This window comes from Oculina patagonica, chromosome 3, assembly GCF_052425735.1.
Source record: "Oculina patagonica isolate OP01 chromosome 3, crgOcupat, whole genome shotgun sequence".
NCBI classification, from domain to species: domain Eukaryota; kingdom Metazoa; phylum Cnidaria; class Anthozoa; order Scleractinia; family Oculinidae; genus Oculina; species Oculina patagonica.
In genome coordinates, this window is record NC_135760.1 from 12,491,017 (window position 1) to 12,514,230 (window position 23,214).

General features: G+C 38.7%; 1 protein-coding gene and 1 pseudogene across 2 annotated transcripts; both read right to left on the reverse strand.

The window, feature by feature from the left end:
• Positions 1–174: 174 nt before the first annotated feature.
• LOC144646640 (uncharacterized) lies at positions 175–4,844 on the reverse strand (annotated as a pseudogene). The gene is made up of 5 exons (XR_013569462.1): positions 4,714–4,844; positions 4,142–4,208; positions 2,913–3,110; positions 2,081–2,362; positions 175–1,501 (listed from the first exon to the last, which is right to left on the reverse strand). The product of XR_013569462.1 is annotated as an uncharacterized LOC144646640 (transcript).
• Positions 4,845–6,501: 1,657 nt separating this feature from the next.
• Positions 6,502–22,464, reverse strand: LOC144646641 (transcription initiation factor TFIID subunit 2-like). Its single transcript, XM_078506297.1, has 31 exons — positions 22,366–22,464; positions 22,167–22,221; positions 21,934–22,006; positions 21,660–21,771; positions 19,132–19,250; positions 18,617–18,714; positions 18,273–18,316; positions 17,756–17,864; positions 17,315–17,400; positions 16,602–16,823; positions 16,389–16,502; positions 16,120–16,219; positions 15,720–15,968; positions 15,498–15,590; positions 15,259–15,320; positions 14,651–14,762; positions 14,357–14,532; positions 13,846–13,978; positions 12,749–12,868; positions 12,084–12,224; positions 11,822–11,932; positions 10,886–10,971; positions 9,935–10,129; positions 9,568–9,629; positions 8,922–8,991; positions 8,725–8,829; positions 8,189–8,288; positions 7,892–7,963; positions 7,620–7,698; positions 7,435–7,523; positions 6,502–7,347 (listed from the first exon to the last, which is right to left on the reverse strand). The coding sequence occupies exons 1-31, from the start codon at positions 22,401–22,403 to the stop codon at positions 7,147–7,149; spliced, it is 3,426 nt and encodes a 1,141-aa protein (XP_078362423.1). The 5' UTR covers positions 22,404–22,464; the 3' UTR covers positions 6,502–7,146.
• Between the last annotated feature and the right edge of the window lie 750 nt (positions 22,465–23,214).

A 23,214-nucleotide genomic window follows, 5' to 3' on the forward strand; every position in this document is an offset into this window, starting at 1 on the left:
TTTTTTCTCTTTGTGTCAGGCCACAGTTCCACCCTGCTTGAAGTAAAGTGATTTAAAAATCCCAGTTTTCAAAAGTTAAGAAATACAAACATAAATTAAAAGTTCTTTATTTACTTTTAAGGAACTAGTACAAAACTACACAATTTTTGCAAGCTTTTAACAATTTACATCACCTTGTGTACCTTGTTAATTTAATTGAATGTAAAGGGTGCAAATAAAGTTGTTGTTGTTGTTGTTGTGTAGAAGATTCGTTGTAATATAAATATGGCTGCTTTAAATACTACAAAAATTCATGTTAGAAAAATGAGTAAAAAAAATAACAAAACTAGAATGTAGACTTCACTAGTCAGGGCTGTAACCAGACCTTTGCCATAGACGAGGCAAGATCTTGAAAGTGGGTTCTGGGGGTATAAAATTTTGAAATCTAGAAGCTCTGAATCGCTTTCAGACACATTTTTCATGAGGTATTTCTTAAGAAAAATCAATCTTGTTCAACTGGGGATTACTTTCCCAACAAAACATATTTTGTGTTTTATTTTTAAGTAAAAAAAATTAAGACGCGGCAAGTGCCTCGTCTTGCCTCTTGTAAGTTACGGCCATGCTAGTGTGAAATTATGTACAATTGTATGCAATGATATACAGCCACCTTCATAGCCTGTAACAACACAGGTATACTTGAACCCTCAGGTATAAAAGTGTATGTGATTTATTTATTGTGTAACTTTCAATGTGTCAACAATTGTGCATGTATTTTTTAAGTTCACTTGCATGTAATAATCTCATTTGAACTTTGCCTCTTGTTGTGATCAGAACTACAATACAACTGATGACTGCTTCTAAATCTTGATCTTGAAATATTTTTAGTCAAGGTAAAAAATAAATGAAACAAGTAGTATTTAAAATGGAGAGATTCTATTTAAGGGTCTCTGCAAGTCTTAGATTTATTTTTCTATACATCAAATGGGACTTGTTAGCTTTTAAATAGGACCTGCTAAGGTGGTGTTATAAAAGTATGCACATCATTGATCATATATACAACACCGCACACAAATTATGCTGACCCCTCGCAATTATCTCCACCATAGCCAGGAAGGCAGACGCAGCTTCCTGTAAAGCAAGAGCCACCAACATCACTACAATTAGTGCAAGCAGGATTGTCTGCTACTTTAACAGCAAAGCTTAGTTCAATGGCGGGTGAATAGTTAATCCACAGCTCATTGCCTACTTCCTCATTCATAATCATAAAAGACGGAATGTCCTCAATGTCTCGTCCAATGGGGAGCTCAACCTTAACATTGTGGTCAACTCGAGAGAAGGTGATCTTCCTTCTGAATAGAATACGCATTGATTTGTAAGTATAAACCAACTGACTCTGGCTGTTTTTGGCCAACCTCTTCAAAAGTGTCTGGGGAGACTTGCTTTGGTGTTCCCGTGAAGTAGGTGTTAGGAAACAAGATAAGCGGGTACTGGATTGAAGGATAACTACTGGAATCCGTAGGTCCTGGAAATGAAAATAAGAGAAGTGTTAAAGAGAACAAGAAATGTGATATATTTCAAAAAATATTATTGAAGAAATCTGGTTAAGAGAATCTTTAGTTAATAGTTGTGATTCCTAAAGTTGCAATTAGAGTATGATGTTTTCCATACCTTCAGCTGAAAAACTAAATGAACTAGAAATTAAAAAATGTTCTCATAAAAAGTCCTTTTGCTCAGTACTGTTCTCTAGCCAGGAGTATAGTTAGGTACCACCAGACTGTTCTTGCAAGCTGACAAAAGTGATTGGGTGGGGTGGGGGCTGCAATGGTTTATCCCAACTGGGTAGGGGGGGGGAGGGCAGGCAATACTTCTAGTTACTTCAATTCTTCATGCTACAGCAATATTATTGGAGTAAAGCACTGCCATGTTGAGAAACAAGTCACTAAAAAGTAAACCTATACTGCTTGGCTGTCTGTGAGAATATTGTCCTCTGACTTGCATGAATAAAAAAATCATTTGAGAGTCAAATGATTCAATAAATTAATATATTATTGACTGAAGTGGGTCAAAAAGACATAGCAACAAAATTCATTATTTAACTTACTTGTAGAACAATCATCTCCTGAATATCCACTTAAGCACTGACATTCTCCATCCATACCACATGTACCAAAATAACAGGTTTTTCCGCCACAGTCTGGTGATGTGCAATTTTGACACGGCTCTACCTTGATTGCAAAATCCATTTGCCAGTGTTCCCACTGCGTGTACCAGATCCCTGATGAGCCACCGACATCTTGATTGTCAAACATCCACAAGTGAATGTTAGAGATGTTGGTGATGTCACTGATGGACGAGGAAAATTTGTTTCCACTTGAAAATCCGGCTGAAAATAAAAAATAAAATCTTTTTTTAGGGTAAACAAACTCACTGATGTCCTGGGAGTGATTCACAATGTTATCCTTCAATAAAAAAAATTACCAACAAATATTGTTAATGAACAAAAAAATGTTAAAAATCTGAACTAGTTGGAGGCTGACCACTTAGCTCAATGTACAAAGCATGTAATAACTGAGTTCGGTACCACCAAACATAATCTATCCAGTCACAGGAAGGAGGACTTGAACCCAGGACCTCTGGATTTGAAGTCCAGTGCTGTAAAAGTAAGCACTAAGGCACCTTGCCTCTACGATAATAAAACAAGATGTACTGGTATAAAGGGTTTTGACGAAGACATTAAGGGACAATTGAGCATTTCCTGTCCAAACATAATCAGGAGTATACAAGGAGATAGGGAGATGTTTTCAGGTTGGTGTTTTGCTAAGAACAGGACAACAACTGTTAAAATAAATGATCACATTCAAACTATTTCATATGTGTAACACAAATTAAAATGGTTAAAAACAGAGTGAAAAATCTACATATAGCATTTTTACCTTTAAATGTGATTGTTCTTCCAGGCAAGACTATCAATGATCGATAGAGGAATTCTCTTTTCTGATCAGTTATTGTTCTGCCCCAAACATGGAATTCATCTTCTTTGAGCCGAGTGAAGTAACCATCATTAGAAACATTGTTGTAACCCAAATCAGAGAAAAGTACAATGGGGAACTCAGCTGATGGCTGAGGGATGTCTGAAATGAATCAACACATGTTTTAGAAGTGGATAAGCTTCAATAAAGTTCATTAAAAATAGTAAGGTCATATATAAAATTTACAATCTCTAGATGCAAATAATGAGACCTTCCAAAGGGGGGTAGGCGTGTTGCAATGGCGCATGTTTCTGAGAGCCCATGTTGCGGAGCTAACAGCTGTAAATATTGCTGTCATTTTTAACCCTATTGTGTTGCTGTCCCATTGTGTCACTATCGCATTTCAGTGCTGTAATGATAAGATAAGATAAGATCAGAAACCCATAAGGGTTGAAACGTGTAACGTGCGCGCACAGCGTTTGAATATTCATTTTGCTAAGTACCATATTTGGAAACACAAATAATTCGTATGCGAATGTTTTATACACATAATGACACACGCAACATAATTTTTGGTTTTGCGGCAAGTTGCTTGAATTTCAACCTAAACGCCGTTAATTTCGTACAGCAACTAAAGAAATGCATTAAGTGTATCAAAGCGAAGTTCTCCAGACTACTTTAAGAAGATGAAATAGGAGAATTTAACCAAATTTAACTTTATTCAACCAAGTTTGTTAAAAAACAAGATAACGCCATCGAGCATGAGCTAGCGCGCGCTGTGAATTTAATCCAAATATAGTAATTTTGATTGGTTAAATGTTTCTCGTGATTTTCCAAATATGGTACTTAGTGTAATCGAATGTGCAAACTCTTTGTACAATGCGAATCATAGGGAGTTAATGTTTAACCCTTATGGGTTTCTGATAAGATAAGATAACTTTATTTATACACGGTTTTTCCATCAGTCAATTAAGTTACTTGACTATCTACCTATCTAACTAACTACAAAAATTTAATAACAACAAATTCAAATAACAAAAAAAAAAGAAAAAAGAAAAGTCTGCTTTTCATGGAGGCCGTGTCAAAAATGTCGCTGTTAAAATGTTCCTGTGTTGCCAGTATTCAGGCTGATGTCGCTCGTCACTTTACCCCTTGGAAGGCCTCAATAATCTGAACAATTAGAAATTACTTACTTGATAATGCATATACACTTCTCCGAGTCCTGTGATGCACAGAATCAGGTTCATATTCATCAGAACCCTAAAAATTATTGAAAATATTATATTTTATTATTAATAACAATAATATTATAATTATTATTAGTTACTTATTATAACTTTCAAATAAATAAATAAAGTGAAAGTGAAAAAATGATTTTCAGTCAGCCAAATGTGTCAGTCATTACAATAAAATCGCAGTATTCTATATTGAGCACTGAATATTGTCAATCTACCAACTAAGTCCTGCAAAATCCTCTAAATCTGTTGGTTTTCAAATGACTGCACTGAAACCGAACAAAATCATGGCACACAAGCAGTGCAGTTGGCGTATAGCTCACATTGCTTACTAATCTGCAACTTCCTGAAGCCATCAGGAGAAAGATATATAATTTGAACGATTTGTTTTTTAGCTGTGTAAACTAAAGGTGATGATCGATCTTTTCGCTCTCGTCTGATCGATTGCAAGACGCGTGCATGCAATCACCTAAAGTTTCCTCTGTTAAAGCGCAGTTCGATCCCAATAAACAATCAAATAAAAAACTTACCGTTATATGAAGACAAAATCTGTCAAAAATAAACAGCAATGAAAGCAAAAGAAGTGTATTTATCCGCTTCATTTTCCCGTAACTACAAAAATCCTGCTGTGTTGTTTTATGGCAACTGCGTTATTTTTTCCCGGTCACATTCCTCGAAGTCCTGGGACCAACTCGGACAGCTCTCAGCCGGACAAACTGGGAAGAGTCAAGCCTCGCGGGAGTTTTGCTGGGGAGGCGGGGGGCGGGGGGGGGGGGGGGGGGATTGAGCGGGGAGAGGGAAGGGAAACTCTCATATGCTTAGTGTAAATTACAAATTTTGGTCTCAATGATTTGGTCGTCGGAGATTGCGAAAGAAATAAAACAGGCCGTCATGAGCGAGCGGGAAAAAAACGAGGGTGAGACGAACATAAAAAACTCAGCTTGCCCTTCGGCAAGCTGTTATTTCATCTTGCTAGACCAAAGCTTTGAGGAGCTAGCCCAATAGTAATTTACATAATTAATTATATGCAAATGTGCATATTAAAAGGCTGGACATTGTTCTAATTTTGAAGACCATAAAATTGCAAAAAAAAAAATTATAAACTAAAAAACAAACACAATATATAAGTTTTGTGGCAACTAACTTTATAGTTTACCACCTCTATAAGACGGACACCTCCATAAGACGGACACCTGGTGATGGTCCCTGCCGTTTTTCAGTCATTTTACTGTAACCAAACTCCCTATAAGACGGACACCTCTCTAAGACGGACAACGGACACTTTGAAATCATTAACGGACACTTGATAAGTGTTTTTTATCATGTTTTATTATTGAAAATACTTCCAAACGTCGTATCGACCTAAAGCAAAGTTAGTCAGTGCCCTAAGGATAGTATATAGCAAGCTTACTAACCAAAAACAATGACGTTTTAACGGATTACTTCTTTGCTTACGAGTATGGACACTAAAGAGGTCGTTTTCTACTTACAGTATTACAGTTTGTAGCCTTCAATTTTTGCTTTAACAAGCAAATACGGCCTTTTATTATTTTAGTCTTGTTGCAGTTAGTAAAGGTTTGCTGCATTGTGCAAAGGTTTAGCTTTATTATCTCAGAATTACTGGTGTCACGTTACCTCGACTCTCTACAGAGCGGACACCTCTCTAATGGTGGATTTCCACTGACGCGTAATTTTTTACGTGCGTAAAAAAATTAGAGACAATGTATGAACGGCTTGCGTACACGTTTACGCAGGCCGTTCATACATTGTCTCTAATTTTTTTCACGCACGTAAAAATTTACGCGTCAGTGGAAATCCACCATAAGACGGACAGTTGCGGCCAGTCCCGAAGGTGTCCGTCTTAGAGAGAGTTGACTGTATGTGAAGGATCCTTGATAGCCATGCATTTCAAGGGACATAATCCGTATGCATACATGACTCACCCAATGGGTTTGCAAAGGATTCTGGGGCAAATTTAAAACACAGAGTGTTTTGGAAGTGATGGACTATTTTACGGCAAAGCAAAAGGGTGGATTTTGATTGTTTAAAAAGCAAGGATTTTCCAATATAATTTTCAGGAAGGACTTAATCCGCTCGTGTGTTTTTCTCGCTCCCACGCGTTTTTCACTTCCCCCCAACTACCGAGAGCCTGGAGCAGGCTAGGTCAAGAACGATCAGGCGTGGAAAATGTCTTAAACAGAACAATAGGTGTAAAAGGAGCTTGAGCCACGTCCAGATTGGTATTTTTTACAAGACCCTGGCTTTGTACTATATTTTTTGGATTTTAATATAATTTTGCACAACACACAAAATGACAATTATGCCGCAATAATTTATTGATACGAAACGAGGTCAAGGACAAGGGCGAAAACAACAGTTGCAGTTGAGAACTCTGGAAACGAGAGTAAACCGAGAAGCAAAAACTGCGCAAGAAAAGTTAAAAAGAACAGGCGAGAAAGCATTCGGCTAGCAGCCTCTGGGTTCCTGACAATGAACTGGTTGCTTTACGTTTTTTAATTTCATCTTTGATTTATATCTTTAAAAAGATTACTGCTAATCTGATGCTAAGGTAATACGCCATATGTACAAATTGAAATTGCCGGCTTATTTTTTATACAAGAAACATCTATACGATCAGCTTAATGATCAGTATAGCATGTACAACATTCTGCTACTCACGCACTGAAAAATATATTACATTGAGATTTTGTGTGGTTAGTTATGACTCATACAACCTTGATACTTGATGAAAAATCCAAACAATCCATTTTGGCTACTAGAATTGTTTACAAGTTCCCTTAAATAACAACATGATGGCATTCAGCTTTCCAGAGGTCATTTGTTTTTCTTGACACAATGTTCTTCTCTTTTGCCAAGCGTTTCTTTTAAACAATCCTCTCCAAGCGTGCTGTCGTTCGTCCCAGCTTCCGTTTTGAGCCTCGTCGTCGTGTAATGAAAGAAACCTACGTGAGACTGGTATCGAACATGAGCGGTGAATCATAGTTACTGCTACTAGTGCTCAGTTTCCTTTTCTCCCGGTCGTCTTTATTTTTATGTTTCTTTTTCTTTTTCTTGTGCTTTTTGTGTCCCATGGCGCCACCCTCTGGATCTGGTTTTATTCGAGCCTCCCCTCCACTTTCCGCGCCGCTTTCTTCGCCTCCAATCTACAATCAAACAAAACAGTTAGTTTATAGAGCCTTGTGGAGGAGTCTTGTGTAATAAACGTGAGTGGATATGGAAACTACAAGCACCTTAATCTTGAGACGGAGTTTGCTGGCCTCAGAGTTTGCAGACTCAACGCTCATGGGTGTGCCGGGCTGAGAATCCAAATGACTTATATCTGTAGAGATGAAGAAAACAGATAAAGAATGAACAAAAGACAAAGCGCAAGGCGTTTTAAGAATGTAAACCAATATTACAGTTTTCCTCTGCTCACCAGCTGGGGATGCCGCTCTGGATGCTTTCCTTTTGTGGCTTTTTCTTGACGTTGTGGATTCCCCGCCACTGACAGAACCCTGACAGGATAAATAACAATCCAATAATTAGCTAGGGGGTAAACATCGCTAAAGTAAAACGCGTTCTACAAATAGCTTGCACCAAACAAAAAAGTTACCCATACCGCTGAGTTTGATCGAAAACGTGAACAAGGAGCTGTTCTGTGCTAATAATAAAGAGATGGAACGGCTTAAACGTTAGACGATGACTTACCGGAGAGACCGGCGGTGGAAGAGGAGACAGGCTCATAATCTTCCTTTCCTTCAAGTCAATTACGATACCCATCTATGAAAAAAAAATAAAATAACAAGCATTTAATGTTTCTGACTTAACGTGGTCAACAAATCATGAACCGCAAAGCATCCCGAAATTAAAGCGCCACTTATGGACGAAGTCAAAGTTGAGCACGATTGTTTTACTTGGTCGGTAAGAGAAATAAGAAAATTAATAACTGATGTCAAATATTTTTTTTTTGCCTTTTTCGTTCTTTTACAGACGCCTAACACTCACCCCCTGAGGAGGAACACAGCCAGGTGTAAGTCGACCCCACAATGCATTGAACAACTCAACTCCATCTCGCCTGAGCCGAGCATCAACTGAGGAACTGGAACTAGAAAAAGAAAGAAACACAATGTACACGCAAAATTAAAAGGACTCAGACAATCATCTGAAAGTGTTGAGTAAGGGCGAAGTTCTTTCAATAGCCTGCGTGGTCGGCGTTTATTCTTTCAACAGCAAAACTTGGTTGGGAACCAGTCAGTGTAAAATCCAATTATTGATCGTTTGGTTTTGTGTACGATTAGTAGTAAGCACTAACAGCGAAACTCTGACCACTAAAACAAGTTTAGAATCAACATACAAAACAAAACCAATTAAAAAAACAGTTGTTTGGGTAGTTTTTGGCCCGTTGTAAGCCACTTGTCGAAAATAGGTGACGGGACAGTTTTCGGTGCATTCCTAAGTCCTTGTGCAGTTATCTGATTGGTATAAAATTCTTACAAGACACTTGTTAACAGATATGCGATAAAACAACCTCAATTGCTTACTTGATTAAACGCCATAAAAACTCAACAAGATCCAGATTATTCAGGGGTGACTCCGACTTCCTCGAGAATGGAGGATTCTTTGTGAGCGCGCACAGTGTGTGGTGTCTATAAAGGACAAAGAAATACGATCCAGGGTTTATTTCAGTTTATTATTGTGGACTGAACTCATGGAAAATTAAATGAAGTAGATTACACACCTGATAAAAGGGACAGGGTCATTTTCGATCAGTCCGATCAAGTAATTCAGTCCCCTTTCAAGGCTTTCAGCTGAAAAACAAAATTAAAAATAGATCGATTAAAATGCTTAACAAGCCAATGGACGACAAAACAGGTTACTGCAGTTGTGGTCTAATGGTTAATGTTTAACGCTTCTTATTAAGATCCACTTGTGGGAGCTTGTGTTGTGTTTTTTTTTTTTTCTTTTTGTTTTTTTTTTTTTTTTTTTTTTTTTTTTTTTTTTTTTTTTTTTTTTTTTTTTTTTTTTTTTTTTTTTTTTTTTTTTTTTTTTTTCTTCTTTCTCTTTTCTCTCTTCTCTTCTTCTTTTTTTTTGCCTCTCTCTATCCTGCCTGTTCCAGGCGTTTTGTTAGTTGAAGAGCAGCGCGTAAAACGGCCGAACGCCTGGAACAAGCTACATTCCGCTGTGCAGTATAATTTATATCGTAGGACGTATATCGTATATCGTATATCGCGACAGAGACTGTCCATATTAGTGGATGTCTATAAGGACTCTATAAGGCAAGGTTCGACTGTTCTTTTAGTTACTCCGTACCTTGCTATTTGTTCTTACCTAGATACGAACAAACCAGCGTTATATGGTAAATAAACACTCAAAATCAAACTCACTCTTCGTCAGGTCCACAAGACAATCAATGGCTGCGAGACGAACATCCTCAAAGTGACCATAGCTAAACAGAAAACAATTGTGTTATTTTGGCCTTGGTTGTTCAAAGGGTGGACAACACTATCCACAGGATTGATCACTATCCAGTGGATAGCGTAGTGTTGTTTGGACAACACTTATCCAGGGGATAGCGATTTTTCCGGTGGATAGCGTTATCCACCCTTTAAACAACCGTGCCCTGTAGTCTAATATATTCTATATCCAACAAACTGCAAAATAACTAAAGGAGGTTTAGAAATTATCCAACGTGTTCTGGATATGAAGGAGCTTTCCATGCAGTCTGTTTTCAGTGCGTGTTCACTTACTTACCTGGCGTAATATTCAAAAGCAGCAGGGTCGGGAGGCACGTGACTGTTGACTTGTAACACTCTGAGCGCCTTCAGACAACTGACAGACACAACATATCTGTAAGTTGGAAGCAGCTTCTCCAGATTCAACTGGCGAGTCACTTCTCCTAAAATGAGTTGTGTTTCTTCTGTTAACTTGACCACTGGCTTGCCATCACTGGTAGAGACAATGAACAAAAAAAAAAACGTGAAATAACAGTCAAAAGAAAGCTCTGTAAGATTATTGCAGGAACCATAGGCTTGCAATGCATGCGAAAGGTTGCAGCGTCACATCCTTCCGCACGCACTGCAGACCTAAGCCGTCAATTGCCCGCAACGCGTGCAAAGGGCTCGTATCTCTCTGTGCACGCAATAGCCAAATTCAATAGAGACGGAAAACAGTATCAGACTGGAAACTCGTCTTAAGACGGAAAATTCGTCTGATATCATCCTCGGAGACCCAGGGGCAGTCTAAAACGAAGAAAAGCTTGGCATAGACGGAAACCTTCTTAAATTTATGTTAGATGAGGAAATCAGGACTCGGTATTTTGTTTGTTACACGGGAAAAAGACTGGAACTAGAAATACAGAAATTGTGTCTGGGATAAAGAGGAAACCTGGCCTCAAACTTGTTCTAGTTACGTTTCTAACCCATTTTATATATGTCTCATTTTTTCGTCTTTAATTCAAACAAGACGTGATTTTAAGACGGTTTTACTGTCCTTAAATTCAAATTAGGCAGTATTCTCTCAGACGGAATTCCGTCAGAGACGAGTTTCCTGTCTTCTAACCTGAATTCGCTAAATGTGTACCAATTATGCAAAATCTGTGAATCCAATAAATCAACAATCTCATTCCCAGGGTCTCTCTCTCTCTTCACCCCCCAGAGAGATCCTGGGAATGAGGTTGATAAATCAAGTGATATGTGTACATGCCTAGTTGTGGTTACTATGGAAACACCAGGTGTAACAGTACTGGCCAGTGCGTCGATAAGGGTGCTTCGATAATGACTATCTGTGTACTAAACAAAATAAATAACAACACAAAATTAGCAGCAAACAGAAGTAGAACTTGTATACAGGGATAGGTTTATCTTCTTCATTACCACCATGGAAACAAACACTTGTATCTAATTTTATTGATGTAAAGATGATCTTAAAATCAGTGGTATTCCAAATGGAGTTATATCTTACAAGTATCGAGCTGTAGATTTTGGGTTTTAAAGGAGTACAGTTCTATAGTTATCACAAGCATAAACTTGTGACAAAGTGAATATATGACAGACATATATGTGAACTGCGGATAACTGACAAAATGAATGAAATGATCCTCGCACTGTGCCCAGGGGGGGGACTTGCAGTATACATGACGGGGGGGGGGGGTCTGACGGAGCTTCATATTAGGAACCCAAAAAAGCACATGAGCCTGAAATTTTACACCCAACAAAATACCTGGCATCAAAATTTTTTTACCCCAAAAAGTACAAGACCTAGCACCTCGTTACTGATTTATTTAATCGAACAGACTTTAAGACCTAAAAAAATACATGACAGATCTCTTGAACCCAAAAAAATACCGAGGGTGTAAATTTTCAACCCAAAAAAATACGTCGGACCTTCCCGTCATGTATACTGCAAGTACCCCCCCCCCCCACCCTGGGGCACTGTGCTACAACAGGATTTGAACCCGGGTTCAAATCTCGTTCTGAAGGATTTTTTTTCCATTGCATGAATTTTGTTTTACGAATAACCACTTGCAGGAATTTAGATGAGTTTCCCTTGCAGAATTTTTTTGGGAAAAAGTAACCCTCCCCCCCCCCCCCATTTGGGCTATTTCTACTGGCCCTTCCCTTAGATGGGCTCTTATGTTACCTTGTTAAGCCTGTTGTCATTGTATTTGATTAAATCCAAGATAAACTGCAAAACCTCGCGAGGACATTGCGAGTGAACATTTCTCACAGATGCAATTGCAACAGGCAGAGTCTGAAGGAAACAAAGCATGTTTGTTACAAAGTTAGGCAAAGCCTATATTTATTTTACACATTTGATAATGCCTAAACTTAAACTAATGATAATGCTGATAAAACAGATCTTCAATTATTATTACAATCTTTCATTTAGTACTAAAACAAACCTTTTGTATAAAATAGCTAATGAAATTTGAAAAGTCATTGTATTTGACAATGTGTGGACAGGACTGTGAACCAAACATGTTCCTGAAAATCCCGATCATTGTTGTGTGGCCAGTCCAACTGGAAGCACAAGCTGTGGCAACCTGGAACAGTTAAAAAAACAACAAACTCAGCTGACACCAGAAACTTCACACTTAAAAAAAGTCACGAAGGCAAATGTCAAGAATAATGCAAAACAATATTGGGAACACAACAGATATAATGTACCAAACACTCTTAATTTCAAACTTATTTATCAAACTAATTTGAAAATATTTACAAAATTTATAGGCTACTTTAATAGTTATTGCAGGCATTGAATTAACATGGAAACTAGATTAACCACATACAAAAATACAAATACACAACCCAAAACTTTGATTCTTATTTCCTTCCCCAATAATTCATGAATGAGTGTAAACTAAAACCAAAGAAGTGTTTTTATTCGTTTCTATCGTTTTTTTTTTTCATTTTCTTATAATTGTTAAACCATTTTTGAACATGCAGTGATTCTTATACTCAAGTTTGTGAGTAGTGTACATAAACAAAGCCAAACTTTCTAAATTTGGTAACAAATAAAGTGGACAAAACAAAGACGCAGATATATTTTGTTTCACTGCTATCTTACCTTCGCAAGACAAAAGCAGGCCTCAAGTCTCACTTTATAAAAACACTCAGTTTGGCTGATTACATCTATTAGAGACTGCCGAGTTGATTGGGTTGGAAAATGCTCCAACGCCTGAATAGCCTGTCAAAAACATTATATTCAGTCAGTCAGTTGAAAACCATGCACTAGAGAAAAGTAATACTTTTAACTTTGTAAGGTCTTCTCTAAAGGTTGGCTTGTTGTCGAAACTAGTCCCTGCGCCTAGTCACACATGCAGCACACATGAAGGGACTACAGTCAACTCTCGCCTTACAGACACCTCACTATTATACTTACTTATCCTCATCGGACCCATGAGGACTCTTGAGGATCCCATTACTACGAACAGGAGTTAAAGTCACGGCAAATAGGAATTTACTGAAAATAACTTTTGTTATACGGACTTCCTGTATTATGAGTTGACTGTAGTCACACCTACAGTGTATTAGCATGTGAGTTGTTACAGGGGCCAACTGCTGTGGCTTTTAATTGGTTGATTTTTTTAGTTTCACTGTTTTGTTGCAGGGACTAGTCGCACAAACAGTAGACACAAGTGGACAAGCAAAATTTCATGGGATCCGGACTACTTGCTGCATGACGTCCCACAAATTCAAACCAGTCACAGGGACCAACATTTGCTCACTACAACTAGTAGACTTTTTGATGAAAATGCATAGTTCACACAAAGGGACTTACCGACATCTTACCGACACCTTACCGACACATCACCGCCTGTCGGCCGGATGTCGACCGACAGTTGGCTGACATCATAGCCAAAACCTGTTGGCAGGTTGTTGGCCGACAGACAACAGACAGCCAGCCGACAAACGGCCAACAGACAGCCGACAGACGGACGACAAACGGCCGACTGTCGGCCGACAGACGACCGACAAACGACCAACAGTGAACCGACAGTCGGTTAGCGGGAGCTGTTCTTCACAATTACCGGGACTTGGTCCCCAGGACTAGTCACAGGACTAGTCCTCTCATGTGTGCCGACCTTTAACCCTGATGCCAACAGTGCCAAGGCCTCTGAGATTATTCAAACACTTCCTAAATTAACCCATTGTTTTATGTACCTCACTCTGAGCTGTGACATCTCTCTCGTGTCTCAGTTGGTATTGCCACATGTAGTCAGGCTGTTCAAATGTAACTTGCCGCAACCACGTTACTTCAGGATCGATACGAACCCATAACACTGGTGAATCTGAGCTAAGGAGAAAAACAGAATAAATGATTATTACAGTTTGAACATAGCAAGCAGCCCTTGAGTGGAATCCACAAGGTAAGGAGAGGGAGAACCGTGCAGTCATGGAGGTGCTCTTGTATGGAAGAACTGAAGCAAAAAATATATCTTGGGCTGCTGCCAAGAAAGTGGCCCAGAATAGGACCAGATGGAAGGCAATTGTATTGGACTTATGCTCCACAAGGAAATAGAAGAATAAAGAAGAAGACAATTTAAACTTTTATTGTGTGACATGGCTCATTTTTAAATGTGATCGTTGCTAATTTTAATTAAGCTAAAATTCACAAAATTTTTCATGAAGGAGACAAAAATTTAAGAAAGCAAAATTAAGCATCTCTTCTTACTCCATTGAATCAAGGTTCATGTCAACTTCTTCTCCTGTCATTAGGGGAATCTTCTTTTTCTTGTTTCTGCGACTCTTTGAATGGCAAGGTAGTTCATGACGGCTGTAGACATCCTCTATCTGTACCGTGTGATTGAAGGATCCATCCAGCTCCTGAATACACACGGTCAGTGGACCCTGAAGTCAACAATACCAAAATGGACGTTAAGCTACAAAATTGTGACTATGTGAATGTTTAATTAAATCATTCGACATTGGAAAGTCAACATTATTATTCAAAAATAATATATCTCACCAGATACTTTGCTGTTCCCCTTGACATGTCCTGCTTGATTGTAAGCTCAACAATATTGCGCTTTCTGTTAAACACAAAGCTACCATGGAATTTGGCCACACCACTATGACAGCTTCAGAGTAGGTTAAGGAATTTTAAAAGTACCAAAAAAACCCAAATACTACTTCAGATCACAAGAATAAATTGATTAACCAAACAGTGATAGTTAGCCAGCTGATGGCCCCTGTTGATACCAGTCCTGCGACTGAAGGGGTCACCCTGTTTAAATATCAGTTATTATAATTATTAGTTGATGGAAAGTTGTCAGTAAGCTGTTGCTAGATTGATGATTGATTGCACATCACCAGTGAGGTTATGGGTGCAAAGCAGATGCTGGACTCTTTATGAGTTTACACAGCCTTGATAAACAAAACATTACTACATTATTGAAAAGATAATAGAAAGGGAAGGAAAGGAAAGGAACTATAGACATTATTTTCAGAGGGTAACACATGACAGTTAATTTACTGATAACCTTGTGGTCCTCTTTCTAACATAAGTGAATTTTATGTTGAGGTTTACTTATTAACTTCAAAGTTACATTTATTTATTACATTAATATAGGATACATCCACTGATCCACAAACACATTGATATCTTTGCCCGAAACTGTGGATATTGACTTGAGGAACTGAAATGGAACAGGTAAAATGACATTAATGGCATGCCAACTGGTAAAATAACAGCCCTGAAGTCTACAAGTTTCCAAAAAGCCTCAGTTAGCTTTTGAAGCTCTCATTCCTCCTCATTTCGCAATATTGCATATGATGTATTCTGCAAGTGACAGTAGTAAGTAAGTCAGCCTTACCCCACTGGTGGAGAGTAGAAGGTTTGTCCAGAGACTGTAGTCGGCCTTGGGTTGTGCGGCACTGTTAGCAAGCGACAGCAGTTTGTTAAAAACCTGTAGGGCAAATATCAAAAGTTGCATTGATTGGGAAAACATCATCGTTGGCCAGATGTGGATAACTGTGCCTCAACCTTGAATTTTGAACACAGCATTTAACACTTGTGATGTAAAAAGTAAACATACTTGTAACAAAGGTTCCTGCCCAATGCGCATCTCAATCATTCTCATGACAAGATGTGATTTGCTCCAGAGGATCTCCAGGTTCTTTCCTGGTGTCAGGTGAGGGTGCATGTGGGGGGACCCTGCAGCAGGGGACTCTGGTGTCTGATCTGAGGAGGAGCCTGCTACACTGGAAGCTGATAACGATCCTGAGTTGTGAAGAGGGGGAATTCCTGGACCTTGCATTTCATAATGACACACTTGTTTTGATTCCTGTAAGAAATAAAATTAATTCACTTAGTTGATTTCAATTCAAGACTGTTAAAAGAAAAGACAAGGTGGTTATTTTTCTGGTCAATTCATTTTTATCAGAAATTCAAAAAAAAAAAGAAACAGATTATCAGTCACTGTTGAGTTCACTTACCTCTCTTATCCAGTGTCTGTACTCATTGTTACCAAACATCTTTTTCATAAATAAACCAAACATGTAACCAGATATTCCTCTTGAAAGCCATAAATCTGACCTGTTAAACAAAAGAACAACTACTTTCACTTTACAGTTAAAGATAGTAAAATTTCAGTCACTACATTGCCTGTAAGTTAAGTATATAATGTCCTATTTACCGGTATTTACTTTATTTAATTTTTTTAGTAAATATTAAAAATTAAACAATAAATTCACAATGCGTTCACCATGTCTGTATACAGAGATAACATCCAAAGAACTGCTCAGCTAATGCTTGGGAGAGATATTTTCTTGTTTCAAATCCCTGGTCAATGATTCTTGGAGAGTACAGGAGACCAGTACTGGAAAGAAAATACACAAAAAACATGAATCAGTGAAAGAAAGATGAAGCTGCATTAATGCTTGCAGTCCTGTTATGTGCAGCACGAGCAGCTACTTACTTGAAAATTGTCATTGATGCATATGGCGACAGGATGTCGTAAGCTTGATCAACAAACACTTGCTTGTAGTAAGTGTATGGATAGCGGCAACTGAGATATTCTTCATAAAACTCAAATGCCTCATGGAGAAATGCTGTGGTGTTCTTGAGAACTGGAAGTAGACCAGGCAGGCAAAAGTGTGTCACCTCCGGCATGACAGGGTCTACATGGATCTCAAATGGTCTGCAATAATGAAAAAAAAAATTGAAATACACATCACATGATTATAACCTACGGTATGTTCATTTCTACTAATCATAATTATTAAAACTAAGAGAGTTGTTACTAATAATGATTGTTCATTTACAGTACATCCCTACCCAGAAATCTTTTTAAATACAACAAATTAAAATGTTCATAGTTAATTTCTCTTATTTGAAAAATGTAAAACATGAAATTTCAAAGAAGCCAGCCTTTTTGCTAGCCTGCAAACAAAGATGGATTTCTGTCAGCCATTTATCATTTTCAGTGACATGAAATGACAATCAGACATCTGTGTGTGTTCACAGGCTACCTTTTTGCTCCTGCAAAGGAAAATTCAGGGCTGGGTAACATAATAATACTTGATTCTACAACAATATTGATCATAGATACCGGTAAGAAACCCATGCTCTTACTAACTCCTTACCACCTAATGGTTAAATAACGACAGAGTAAAAAATTAAGAAACTAACCCAACAGCCAAGGCGATATTTGGAGCTGATGTAGGAATGCTAAGTGTATAGTGATACGTTTTTCTCTTCTCATCAGCAGTCATCACCTGCCAGGAAACAACATCCCTCATTAGAAATGATTAAAATCTTGAATAAAATGAGTATAAAGCAGGAATGGAAAATAGCTAGCGTTCACCCACTTGCCCAAGTGAGCCTCTAGCTCAGGTGTTTTAGATGTGTAGCTATACATTGTTTGTGTATTTTATAAGGTCACTCCCCCAGGTATTGAGACAACTCCTGTTTATGGGTACTTCAATTTTCTGAGCTTAATTATAAACATACCTCTAGCACTTACTAAATTCTGCAACTAATAATAATAATCAAATGTTTATCTAGGTAAACCCTTCAGTACATGCGTACTGTTATCAACGGGGTCCTGAATGAAAACCTGCTAACACCAACCTGCTCTATGAGATCACCACAGCTAACAGCTACCATGTCTTTATCGACAGTGATATCAATGTTCCATGTACACAACTCAGAATAGGAGTCGACACAAGGAAACCACAACCTACACAAGTTAATAAGATGCAAAGTATTAAAAGTGAGGTTAAAAGCTGTTAAAAATATGACTACTGGTAAACGTTTTCAATCAATATGATCATCATCAGAGGGATGATTCATCTGATCATATTGATCGAAAACGTTTCATCGTATTTTTATATTTTTTATTGGCGAAATTTACATAAGATGTAAAGTATTTTACCATAGAAGACCCAAACTACCCTACAAAAGATAGTTATTAAGGAACAAAGAAATCATAAATAAAACTAAATCAGTAAAAAGAATAAAAAATCCTGTATTGGGGCCAAAGTTATGCAGAATAATTATAAAAACCAGTGGAGATATCTTAAATAGATTGACAGATAATGATTGATAATGTTAGTATACAGTTTGTTGAATATTTTAAGTAATTTACCTTGAGGAATTTGCACAACCATAGCTGAACAAGTGAGCTGACCGCTGCATCATAATACATGCAAAAGAGAAACTAAATTTAAATATTGATTAAACAATAATAATAATTTATTTGATATTTAAACAGAGTGACCCCTTCAGATGCAAGACTGGTATCAACTGGAGACCCTGTATAACATAAAATAAAAGAACGAATGTATATATAAATATCTATAAAAAACTAACTACTTTAAAACTCTGCCGAAAGGTCTTAACCAACTGAACAGACAGTGTTACAGGGTACTGACACATTCCGCCAGGCATTAAATTGTACAACAAACAGCGTATGAAACATGATTTTCATACCTGGGCCATGGTGCCTTCCCCTTTTGGAATCACAAACTGTATCCCTCCTGCAGGATGCTCCAGAGAAAACTCAATGCTCACACGGAACTGGCGACCTTCTTAATATACACATGTAATAAAGAGATTCAAATCAACCATCAATTACTTAACTTCCTTGGGATTTTACAAGCCTAGCATAGGTTTCTCTTGGCTCTCAATATAAATTGTCTCTGTATTCTTTGAATAACGAGGCCCGCCTTAAAGAATCGTTGGCAAGTTTCAAGGGTGCTTTGAAAGTATTAGGGATTTAGAGGCTGTGTATTTTTGCTTGTTTGGAATGCTTAGTTTGTAGTCTTTATTTGTTATTTAAGGGTTTAGTTAGCTTCAATAGTAATTTTTAAACACGACCACATCAGCTATGCTGCAAAACATTTATCGTGTATAAATAAAAGCTTTTATTATTTATTTATTATTGTAGATGGTAAATTGTTATACAAATTTAAAACATTCATTGTTTGGTTTCATGTGACCCTTACCATTTGCACATGCCAAGACTTCCTTTGGAATTCTAATTGTTAGCTCTCCACCACCAGTCTCAGGATCTACAGCATTGACTGCACTCTGCATACATCCTAAGAAATAATCCAGGTTCCTCCTGAAGAACATCGAAGAGTGCCAAATGGCACATAATGTCTTAACTTGGTCAATATTAGTCCAAATAAGTTGAATGTTTGGCCCCTAACTTGTCTTGGAAAGAACTGCAAGTATAAAATTGTTCCCCCCCCTCTCTCCCCTATTTGTGACATGACTGACCACCCCTATAACATCAAATGGTGTATCATATCTACATCTACATCGTGGGGTTCTTGCAAAGGGAGGCATGCTCCCATCACTGCAAGACATTAAAAAGAAATGCAGGGTGGGGAGGGTAAAAGACCTTAAGAGGGCGTCCGTGACAGCGGAAAGGCACTTTCGACCTCACCGATTTCCCTGATTTTTCAGTGAAGTCGAATCTCCCAGTAACAAATATCAATTTATTTGGATCAATTCGATATTTTATATTTTTTGCGAGGCGATTTTCAAAGTCACCTCAAAACCATGCAATCGCCATTGGAGACTCCGAAACTGCATAATGACGCGCTCCATATTACTCAATTAACGATCGATTCATATGATTTCACTCCCTCGATAGTGTAGAGGTTAATAATGAAATCTATTAAGTCTCAGAGATATTTGACCCCAACAAACGCGAGTGCAAAGCGGACATGCCTTGAAAGCCACATGGGAAGATCTGTCAAAGACTAACACAAGAAAAAAAAAAATTGGGACCCCGCGACGAGCCCAGATCCCGCGAAGAACAGAATGAAAATCAGATTATTAAAATTTTTTTCGCAGCCAACCAGCCGATCTCGGATTTTCAACGCCGCGCATTTATCACTCACAAGAGCCCGACGGAACATCTGATACGCAACTCCGTTTTCCAAAGCAATTACTTCCTTCACCTGCCCGCTTAGGCCATTGAAGCTTTGGGGAGAAGCATCCCACGCGCGAAAATTTGCCCAGACTGACAGCCGGCCAGGCTGCCAGTGTCAAAACCGGGCGCTCGAGGGGAAACAATGCCATAGTAAGTACCGTGTCATACGCTCTGCTTCAGAGCGGAAGGGGAGGGGGGGGGGGGGGGGGGGGGATAGGGAGCAGTACGTATCCAATCCCAGCTACTACTGTATCCAACCCCCAACAGCCCAATCCTATCCATTTACCCCCCAGCCCCATAAAAAAGTAAAAGAAAGAAAAAAAAGTACACTAACAGTCGGGGAAGAAAAGAAAGATGAAAGTGGGCGGGGAAAAAAAGAAAATAAATTTAACACAATGTGACACACATCGGTGAGGGAGTCGCGAGCCCTGCTACGAAAATGACAACATGAATAAACAAAAAAAACCCGCATATACATTTGTCTTGACTAGTAATAGTTCTCACTATAAAGCTGCCCCCGCCTTATAATTTTTTTACAGCAATAATCTAGGATTAGTGGAGTCTTGTCGCCAAAATTAGGCTTCTACTGTGCCATGTACGCAATAATTCGGACACCACGCCAGCAACACCAGCCCGACCAAAACTCCCGGGAAGCCAAGCGCAAAAGCCTAAAAAGCCACAAACAAGCCCAGAAGATCCCACCGACAAACTGGCTAACGAAACCCCCAAGAGCACCCTACGCACCCGACACACCCCACCCCCGGAGAAACCCGGAACACCACCCAACGCGGGCTACCGCCCCGCCCCCGGACCACCCCTCGGCCGCGCCCGCCGGCCGGCGCGGCCCTCGACGGTGAGATTGTTTTTTGTCCAGTTTGTTCTCTACACTCGCAGGTTTCGGTGATGGTTCGGCCTCAGTTGTCTCCTTAGTTGTTTTTTTCCTCGTAGCTCCCTGGTCAGTGTTTTTTTGTTCCTGTTTTGTCTGCGCCCTCCTGTCTGTCAGCTTTTTTAGCGTTTCTTTGTTGAGGTTATTTGTTTTAGTATTTTTTGGGGGGGCGATGTTAGATGTAAGGGAAAGAGTTTTGGTAGTAGGGAGTGCGGTCCCCCGCTTTACGCCTCGGTTGGTTGGGGTTCGCGGTGGGCTTGATCCAGGAGGAGATGTGTCGCGGTTCTCGTGATTTCGCCAGTCTGAACTAATGAGTGGCTCTAGGAAGCGGTGTGTATGTGGGTTTTTTTTTGGTGGTTTGTGAGTTGGATGCCTTTTTGGTAGTAGGTTGTTGTGGTTTTTCTTGATTTCGGTCAGCTTCGGGGCTGGTTGTTGTGGCCCGATCGTCTTCGTTTGGTGCGGTGCCTTTCCGTGTAACACGGACGCCCTCTTAAAATATACCGGTATTATAAAATATGTACAAAGAAAATCATACATGGACATAGGCTTCATACTTAAATTTAATTTATGAATCAAAAAAGACCATTCCGCTTAGAGGGTTAAGGGTTAACCAAATACCAAATTGTACCCAGGGTAAAATTGCACCATAACAACTCAAACATATGGCACTGAGGACTACTATAATGTGTACACTGTAAGCTTACTTTTTGTTATCTGTACATACAACTTTGCCTGGATCATCCAGCTGAAATCCAGCATCATACCAGTCCTGTTCTCTAGATCTCCTTTCATCGCGAACACAGACTCGCATGATTCATACACAAAGTCAAGGAACAAATTATAAAAATGTGGTTGCCATTACTTGAACTACTGATTTTTTAAGGAAGATATATTTTTTAAAAAAAAGAACCCTGGTTATTAAAATCTAGCTATAAACTACTACCCATGGCTTACTTAAGGATAAAATTCAAAGGATATTGCATTGTTTGTAGTTCAGTTTCACTCTTGTTAGGTTGCTCGTCAATGGAAGGATTCTTAGCTCCACATATCCCTGTAACAGGCACAAAATTTTACTATTTATAAGCGCAATTTGCTATCAGTGGCAAATCAGTTAGTTGATTCTCCTCTACAGATGTCTCTACACGGTTTATACTTGTATGTAATGACATTTGACATCTTTACAAATAATCTGTTAACAAGTTAGCACTTACAAAGAGACATTTTCGCTTAAAGTCGATTGACGTGATGCACAGCGTCTGGTGAATCGTAAAGAGAAAGACAAAAACAATAAACATAAGCTTAGATTCATTCATAAACAACAAACAAATTGTCACTGATGCCGGAAATCTGCGATAATTATTCCCTGAAATGAACAGGAATGAAAGTGACTAACAACAACAAAATACTTATAATTTAAAGTTTCTCGGAGATTCGCTGCCTTTTCTCATCTTATTCAGTCGAAAGTTCAAGTAAAACTCTTCCAGCTTCCACCGTCCGTCTTGGCCGCCATTTTGGAATAACTAGTTACCATTCTTCTGCGAACACGGCACAGAAAAACTGGGGACAAGAGAGAAGGATTAGGTACTTCATGTACCCATATTGTAGTGTACCGTAAGGCATGGAAAAAACCGGGGGGGTTTTAGTGCGATTATTTTGTTCGCTTTTTTGGAGTCTGCACGAAATAAACAACAACGGAGAGAAGACCTAAGGCTCTCCACAAGGTGATCGGCGTTTTCCAAAAATTTACTCGAAATTCGTGCAATCCTATTGCTAAATAACTTAATTTGTTTTTGATACCTTTCACATATGAAGATAACGATGACGTCACGTTTGGTGAAAGATCATCGGATCTTCCTCGGAAGTCATCGGCAAGCTTCGGAATCTTCCCAAAACTTTGGAAACGTTAGTATGGCCTTCATCGGGATAACGATTTGGAAACCTTCCGACAATGGTTAGGTAAGACCGTAATCACTTAAGGATTCCGAGATCGCACAAAGAAACAGAAGAAAACTCCTTAGAATGCAAATAGTTGCTCGAAATATGAAAAGTTGCTAGACACACACCACTCTTGCAATAACTATATTTTTTGCAATACATTTAAACCTTTTTAAAAAACCTTAATAGAAAGTAATAAAAAAGGTTAATTCATCCCTCAGCCTCAATGACGAAATGTCATCTGCTTTGTTCCGATCCCCGGATCCCACAACCAACGTTTATATGTATGTAAAGAAGCTTATCCTGAATAAGCGTCAAATTTGA